The sequence below is a fragment of the Labrus mixtus genome, chromosome 23, assembly GCF_963584025.1.
Source record: "Labrus mixtus chromosome 23, fLabMix1.1, whole genome shotgun sequence".
Taxonomy (NCBI): domain Eukaryota; kingdom Metazoa; phylum Chordata; class Actinopteri; order Labriformes; family Labridae; genus Labrus; species Labrus mixtus.
Window position 1 is genome coordinate 4,383,318 of NC_083634.1, and position 8,749 is coordinate 4,392,066.

Genomic DNA, 8,749 nt, shown 5'->3' on the forward strand with positions numbered 1-8,749 from the left:
CGACAGCTGAACTTGTCTTCAGGTGGTCGTTTGTTGTTCTCTCTGCCCTCACAGTTAAAGATGGAAGCTAAAGTATAAACATGTTTTACACACACTCATCATGTCTGAATGTGTAAGCAGTCCTGTAACGTGTGTTTTTGTGTCATTGTGTGTGTGTGTGTGTGTGCGTGTGTGCAGGTGCAGGGAATGTCGTTCATCGCAGCCGTTCTGATCCTGAATCTGGACACAGCCGACGCCTTCATAGCTTTTGCCAACCTGCTCAACAAGCCGTGTCAGATGGCCTTCTTCAGAGTGGACCACAGCCTTGTTAGTACACAACCACACACACACACACACATATATATATCTGTGCATGTCAGTGTCAAGGAGTCAGGACCAAGAATACGATGCAATAACAATATGAAATTAGTAGTTTAAAGGTAGAGTCAGCAGCTTTTTCCTACAAAATAAAATACAGACTTATACTAAAGTAAAGCCGCTCAGTTGTGACTTCTGGGCCTCCGTACACGTGTGGTGGTGTCTGCACAGACCCTGTCCCGGTTTTTTTGTTTGTTTTGGTGGACTCTGGACGTGTTAGTTGATCACCTCAGAAATCAGAAATGAGTGGTCTGTCTCTCCAGATGACTCACTGCCCTGCTGAGTGTGGTTTGTGTGTGTTAATATTCCCCTCTCTCTCTCTCTCTCTCTCTCCACAGATGTTGACTTACTTCTCTGCGTTTGAAGTGTTCTTTGAAGAAAACCTACCAAAGCTCTTTGCACATTTCAAGAAAAACAACTTGACCCCTGATATTTATTTAATCGACTGGTGAGTGTATTTCATGTTGTCCTCACGTCTCTCCTCTCCCTCACCGCTCATTCTTTAAAAAGGTCCCTCTGTGAACCGTGGTGTCACCTCTCTCCATCCTGTTCAAACCTGTCACAGGACGCTCTGTAGAAACGCTCGGCTCACATGAGCTCTTCACACTTTCAGAGTCAGGTGTGTTTCTGAGAAAACCGGATGGGCTGGCGGTGCAGGCGGGGGTCTGTGTTGGTGGTCTCTGCCCGATCACAGGGGGAACTTTCTACATTTCTATGTCTCACCTCCACTCTCACTTAAGTTTACTCGCACTACACCCAGGAAGAAGAGGAGTGCGTAGGGGCAATATTGAATGTATTTTTAGATGCATTGTTTTTTTTTGCAGTGCTATTTTCATATCAGCGTCAAGTTTAGTTTGATATTACATTAACTGGACGACTTTACAGGAATTTTCAACAAATGTTGTCAAACTTTTTGATACTTTTTTGATACCACATGTTTTTAAATACGCTTCAATCTCCATTATTTTAATGAACGAGACTAACAAAAATCAACAAATCTCAAAAGAAACTTGTTTATTTCATAGGACATGTGCTTAAGAGATGAATAAATGCATGCACACAGGGCGCTGGAAGTCCAGCAGTTAGTGCATGTAACATGTACTGAGCCATAGCTGTCCTTCATGACCTCCACTGGCTCCCTATCCCACAGAGTTTCCACTTCAAACTCCTCATAATCCCCTATAAAGCCCTCCATAACCTGGCTCCTCCCCCCTCTACCTGTCTGAGCTCCTCCACCCACACTCTCAGGTCTGCTGGCACAAACCATCCCCGTGCAGGACCAACCATCAGTCCTCACAGACCCCCCCCCCCCCCCCCCCCCCCCCCCCCCTCTCAACATTCAAGAAATCCCCAAAACTCACATCTTCAACATCACCTACAAACTCTGTCGCCATTCTCCATCTGCTACATTATTTCTTTGTTGTTTTGTTTTGTTGTTGTTCTATGTAAAGAGTCTTTGAGTACTTCAAAAAGTTCTCTAATGCATTATAATTATTAACGCTCTCCAAGTGGGCTGACCCGGGATCTAATCCCACCTGTGACCTCTTTCTCTCATGTCATTTCCCTCTCTCTCTCTCTCTCTCTCTCTCTCCCTCCCTCCCTCTCTCATTCTCTCCCCCTCTCTCTCTCTCGTGCTCTCTCTCCCCCTCCCTCTCTCCCTCTCTCTCCCCCTCTCTCTCTCTCTCCCTCCCTCTCTCCTCCTCTCTCTCTCTCTCTCTCTCCCCCTCTCTCTCCCTCCCTCCCTCCTTCTCTCTCTCCCTCTCTCTCTCTCCCTCTCTCTCTCCTTCTCTCTTTCCTTCTCTCTCTCTCCCTCCCTCTCTCCTTCTCTCTTTCCTTCTCTCTCCCTCTCTCTCTCTCTCCCTCCCTCTCTCCTTCTCTCTCTCTCTCTCCTTTTCTCTCCCTCTCTCTCTCCCTCTCTCTCTCTCCCCCTCCCTCTCCCCTCCTCTCTCCCTATCTCCTTCTCTCTCTCCCCCTCTCTCTCTCCCTCCCTCCCTCTCTCCTTCTCCCTCTCTCTCTCTCTCTCCCTCTCTCCTTCTCTCTCTCCCTCTCTCCTTCTCTCTCTCTCTCCCTCCCTCCCTCCCTCTCTCCTTCTCTCTCTCCCTCTCTCTCTCTCTCCCCCTCTCTCTCCCTCTCTCCTCTCCTTCTCTCTCTCCCTCTCTCTCCCTCTCTCTCTCCCTCCCTCCCTCTCTCCTTCTCTCTCTCCCTCTCTCTCTCTCCTGTGTGTAATTCAGATATTATATATATCTATATATATATAGATATATATATAGGTGATATTCATAGGTGAGGTCACTAGAGGTGGTGCGTTCCTCCGACGGGCCCTTCTTGTGGTTTTCTACATCACTTTGTGTTTATGCGTTCTTCCCGTCTCCCTGCAGGATCTTCACTCTGTACAGTAAGTCTCTGCCGTTGGACCTGGCGTGTCGGGTGTGGGACGTGTTCTGCAGAGACAGCGAGGAGTTCCTGTTCCGCACGGCGCTCGGCCTGCTGCGTCTCTACCAGGACGTCCTCACCTGCATGGACTTCATCCACATGGCCCAGTTCCTCACCCGCCTGCCCGACCTCATCCCCGCCGAGCAGCTCTTCCAGCACATCGCCTCCATCCACATGACCAGCCGAAACAGGAAGTGGGGGCAGGTAAGAAGTCACAGCCTGGAGAGACGTTCAGAGCTAATGGGAATCTCATTTTAAGACCACGGGTCGTCAAATTGGGTTCTGCTCAACCTCAAGAAGCTGGAAACATCTGTGAAGTTCAGACAGAGAAAGACGGAGACATTGACCACGCTGTCCGTGCCTCTGATTGGACCAGAACACAGTACAGAGCGTTAGGGTGGTTTCTCATTAGGGACCCGGGCCCAGATCCGAGTACACTTGACCCCAAAGTGCAGTTCATTTGATCAGTGTGCACACAAACGTACCGTACTCTGGTACTCTGCCTGAAGTCCACTTGGTCTCGTGCTCAAACATGGAAGTGGACCGCTATATGACGTCATTCTAAACGGCTTCTGTAGCTTCAAAAAACCGACGTATCCGCACAGCCCGGGCCCGTTACATCCTCTGAGCTGCACGGTAGATGTGGAAGTAGGAAGAGGGTTGTTGTTGGCGTCTCAGAAATACCAGTCCTCGAGTGGTTGCCATGGTTACTGCTTCTTGGCGGCTCTTCAAAGCTACTATGGTCATACTGCCACCTGCTGTATCGGCCTGTTACTAATGTGAACGCAGACCGGCGGGGGGGGTGGGGGGAGGGGGGAGCAATCGTGCTTATGTGAAAACGCCCATAGACAACGCAATTGAAAGTTTTGCAGTCAGAGTTCCACTTTTGGTTGTAGATCACTAAAGTCTTCTTTCCTCCATCTTCTTCAGGTCCTGCAGGCGTTGCAGAAGGATCCGGAGCGGTGCAGCCCGGTGCTGAAGCGCTGAGCGGAGATCAGAGCAGAACCGCCGCGCACTCACTAAACGGACTCTACCAGAAAAAAACAAAACTTAACCAGGTTAGACGAGCCTGAGAGACGCTCTCTGCTCTCACTGGAACCTTGACCCTGAAGCAGAGCGGGGGGTCTGACTGTCAGTGACGAGGGAGGGGGGTGTGAAAAGGAATACGAGGCCTTATTTATCTCCCAACACCCCCCCCCCCCCCGCTCTCTGCTCAGACGCCCAGCAGAGGAGCTGAAGTGTAGCTGGAGGAGGAAGAAGAATGTAACACACACTCCCCCCCCCCCCCCCCACACACACACACACACACACACACACACACGCACCTTTCAGGGTGGAAACTAACATCCCTGACACGGGTTTTCAAAATCTTTGCATACAACACACTTCTCACTACACTTGCACTCACTTTTTCTCTCTTAATTTGGCGGTTTGTACGCCAAAATAAAAAGTCTAAACGTGAGCCCCGATCTCTAAAGAGTACGAGTCACAGGCTGCAGGACTTCATCTGCTGAGTCTGATCCAAGAAGGAAGGTGGAAAAGTGAAACCTCAGTTTGTCTCTGTGTGTCCGTGCGTCTCCATTGTCTTTCTTTCTGCACCTGTTTCCTCTCCGAACTCGTCATTCCTTCAACATGTTAATTGCTTTTTGGTCTCTGTGTGCTTTCCAGTCCGTGCAGACACGTTTTCTTGAACTGAACCATGAAGTTGTAAATGGAGGTAAAAATCCCTCAAACTGCACATTTCCTTCTCTTGAAGACACCACGTTGTTACATTAAATTCAAACCCTCTAAGAAGAGGGGAGAAGCTGCCTGTAAAATGTCTCCTGCAGAATATTTACGTCACTGAAACTGGAGTTAATAATCACCTGTTGCTTGTCGTTTCTGTTTGTGCTTCATCTCAGCGTGTTGGCGTGTGATGTCTTTTAAACTTTGTGTTTATTTAATATTTATCGAGCAGGACGTGATCCGGCCTCATGAAGGCTTGATTAAAACAACATGTAGGCGTAGATGAAAGGATGCAGAGTTACTCCTGTGCTTAGACTTTGAATCCTTCAGGTACACGGCTGTCAGCTAGAGGCCCAATAACTTTGGACTGTGTTCACTTAACGATACTCACAGGACTAAGAATGCTGTTTTGGCGATGTGAGGATCTAGTAGGCGGATCGTACTCGCCTGTAAAGACGACTATCACTGGATTAGACACCAAAAAAAAACATGATGAATCATAGTGAGTAATTATGGATATCTACCCCTGAAGTTCAGGTCACAATGAGTCTAAATCAAAGGATATGAATAATGAGTGGATGCAGCCACCCTCACTGGATCCTGGACTATCATTTGAAGCATCAAGTTTGCCTTTTTCTGATCTTGGAGCCAGTAGGGACCATATTTGGACGAGAGGAGCTAGGAGGTGTTAGCTAATGCTAAGCTGCCAGCCAACATAAGCAGCAGCCCGGTTAGCATTAGCAAGGTGTAAAAAGAGGTGTTAATCAACATGAACAGCTGCTGTTTTTTTCAGGTCGCTGTTATCACTGCGTCCTAACAGCATGCAACGCCGGAGAGCGTCGGCGTCCAAATCAGCTTGATTCAATCGTTTTTCTATTTGAGTGTCCTGACTGCCCGGGAGCTATGCGCCTTTTTTTTTTTTTTTTTTTTTTTGACCCTGTTTCTGTTTTCCTTTCTGTCTCTTGAGTGGACATGGAAGAGGAACAAAGTGGAGATATCCACATCAACAGTGAAGGCAGCCGAGTGATGATGGTGTTGAGAAGCAGCCAAACAACAAAACTCTGCTGAAGTTTCTAGACCTGGATCGTGCACCGTTTCTCTTCATCTCACCTCAAAGTGTGAAAACCACGGAGCAGAGAGGAGGTGACACTGAAAGCGGGGAAGTAGTAAACGATGTTCAATCAGACAGTGAATCAGCTGAATTATAATCACGTCTCTCGATAATCAGAAATGCGAATCATTCCTTTGTTGTTGTTTCTTAAAGTGTGAGGGTTTGCTGCTTTCTTTGTCCTACGTGGCCTCATGATGTTTGGGGTGTTGGAGAGCTGGTTTTGACATCATCATCCAGTGATATTTTGGTTGTAGTTGTTGTTGTTGGTCAGAGGGTGTAACCTTGCTAACTCTGAGGTTATCTCTATCTGGCTGCTTTCACCATGTGGTTTAAATATGTCACCGTCCTCCTGACCACCCCTGGGTGAGGACTGTCTATACACTTCTACCAAGGTGACATTTCACAACCAGCATCATTATGGGATAAAGGGTCGTTCTGTTATTTATAAGGTCTAATTTAATAATAATTTAACCACCTGTTACGCTTCTGGGCCAGATCGAAGTACGTCACATTGAAGTTCTCATTTTACTCACTGATCGACTTTGTTACTCTAAGTGTCTGACAACATCACAGGAAGGATCCAAACAGAGAGGAGACTTTATTTAAAGGAGAAAGACAACAGTTACACCTCTCTCTCTCTTCAAAACCACCAGACTCCGTTGACAAATATCGTTATTTTACCCGCAGAACTTAAATGTTTGTATTTTGTTTTATTGTGCGTCACACAGATATTGCCTGAGGGTTTAGCTCATCCATGTCACACAAAAAAATACTTGTCCTGAATTGTTGTTAGCATGCTAATGTTAGCGCTCTTTAGTTAGCTCGTAGCTTCACATTACATGTAAACTGCCACAGAATGAGCGTGATCTAAAAACTCTTACTAACATCCAAATAATCAGTGAACATGACATGATCATGTTCTTCTTCTTCTCTCTAGTTCTTGACTAAAACAGCTTTTATACACAAGGGGAGGAGCCGGCCGTCCTGTCCATGTAAACACGGCTCTGACAACAACACAGCCAGCGGGACTCGAGCTTCTCCCTCATTGTAGACAGTCATGACTCAGAGACACATTTACACAGGAGAGACTGGATTTATGATTTATTTATGTGTAAAATGCCTCACATTCTTGGTGGCTTTGACAAGAGACGTGTAGCTGTTGTTTCCTGTTTTAATGAAAAGGATGATCCCCTTTAAAAAGGTCTTATCTCTGCAGTGATCCTTCCTATCATGTCAGACTTTTAAAAAGCCCTCGTGACAAAAACAAGCTCTTCAAGTTGCTCTTCAATGTTTGATGGTGCACATTTTGTTTCCAAGATGACGTTGCAGGCATTCTCTCTGCCCACAGAAGCAACATTTAAGCCCCAAAATGTGCATGAAGGAGAAGGCTTAAAAATACCAGACATCCCCTTTAACATGGGCTACAATGCAGCGTTGCACTTTTGCCTTTTTTTTTTGCACAGATCTATCCATCAACTGAAGGTCGGGCCGTTTTGCAGACTGTCTTGACACTTCCTTTTGTTCCCTGTGATATGAGAGCCGTGTATTTTGTTCTGCTACCTTTTGTCCCGTCTGAGGCTAAATTCAAGTAACGCCTAAAACAGGAAGCGCCTTTTCTGTAATAAATCATCACCTCAGCTGAGCGTGTTTCAGTGTCTGCATCGTCTCTGCACCGTGCTGCAGACTTTCTGATCCCCTCCCCCTGTGTGGTGATGCACCACAGGACTGCAATAAAGCTTTTTGCACATTCATGTAAGCCTTTGAGTTGTGCCTCGCATCATCACTGTATGTCATCGCTCGCAGGTTTCAACGGGTCGTTTTTCATCCTTTCTTCTTTTTGACCAGCTGACAGTAGAAGCTGGATGGTGTGTGTTGTATGTGTGTGCGTGAGATCTCTTGAGTTACGAGTTAGTTGTTACATAAAAAGCTGGCCTGTGTATGAATCGACCCGACACTACTGCATCCTTTCACAGAACACACACTGGAAAACACTGGACGACCCACACACACACACACACACGACTCAGTGACTCTGAATCTGAAGGTGTTTTCTGATTTTCTGTACATTTCTTGGTTTCTGTTTGTTCTTTCCATCGTCTGTTTTGTGTTCCCTGAAGAGACCCGTTAACTGTAGAGGACTGATAGACCAACATGGAGACCGCAGAGGGGGGGTCACCATGCAGCTGTATGTCACTTGAAATGTATATAAACGACGGTTTTATTAAAATAAAGACATGTACATATTCAACAGAGGAGCGGCCCTGTGTGTCTTTGTTCACGTTTCATCCTCTCTAGAGTCGATGCTCACACAGGTCACCATGTGGTGGACTCTGAAGCTTCAGTGTTTATCCAGCTCTGCATCGGTCTGTAAACCTTTCTGTGTTCTAACCTCTCTCCATTTTTCAAAAGCATCTCCAATATTGATCCTAGTTTGAGCACGTTTCTGCTCGTGGAGCTTATTAGAAACATGAAGAGACTTTTTAGGTCGGGTACAATCACTTCTATCTGAACCACTTCTCTTGCCCGCTTCCATCGCTGCAACACCTGTTGACCTGATAACTGCTCTCATATCTGGCAAACCGAGGGCCGTCCAAAGCGGCCGTGTGGGGGGTGCCTTAAAACCGCCTACCTTCTCTGGTCCAAACAAATCCAGATCATTCAGGAGCAGAATCTAAAGTTAGAAGGAGGACATACTGACTGCTGCATTGTTGTCAGAGAAGCCAGCACTTCAACATAACATGTTTCCTTAATGTCTGATCATATAGTAAGGTCACTTTATCATTTCAGTCAGTAGATATGGTACATATCGCTCCTTTAATTATTGAACACTTGAGGTACTTTCCATCCATGTTGGCATAACATATTTCTAATCTTGAACTAAAGGACAGATAAGTCGTAGTTACAGAGGTTGCTTTCGCTCTCCTACACCTCAGAGCTTTGAGCTACAGATCTGAATTAACCACAGCTGAATTTCCTGCATCTACCACTCAACCTTTTCAAAAGACCGAGTGGAACGTTTGTGTCACAGGCGACTTGAAAAAAACACTGCCCCTCCCCCTCACCCCTCCACACCAGTGAGTGACACCTTTTTTTGTTTCATCTTAATAAAGTCAAAAACCACAG

The 8,749-nt window shown here is 46.4% G+C and overlaps 1 protein-coding gene across 1 annotated transcript in view; it reads left to right on the top strand.

Moving 5' to 3' along the window:
- The window catches only part of tbc1d14 (TBC1 domain family, member 14), a 43,777-nt gene extending 35,901 nt beyond the window's left edge, over positions 1-7,876 (top strand). The window contains exons 12-15 of the mRNA XM_061031861.1: positions 178-306; positions 696-805; positions 2,736-2,994; positions 3,721-7,876. Of these exons, the coding sequence (XP_060887844.1) occupies positions 178-306; positions 696-805; positions 2,736-2,994; positions 3,721-3,777 (555 nt within the window). The 3' untranslated portion in view covers positions 3,778-7,876. The remainder of the gene's footprint in view (positions 1-177; positions 307-695; positions 806-2,735; positions 2,995-3,720) is intronic.
- Positions 7,877-8,749: the final 873 nt, after the last annotated feature.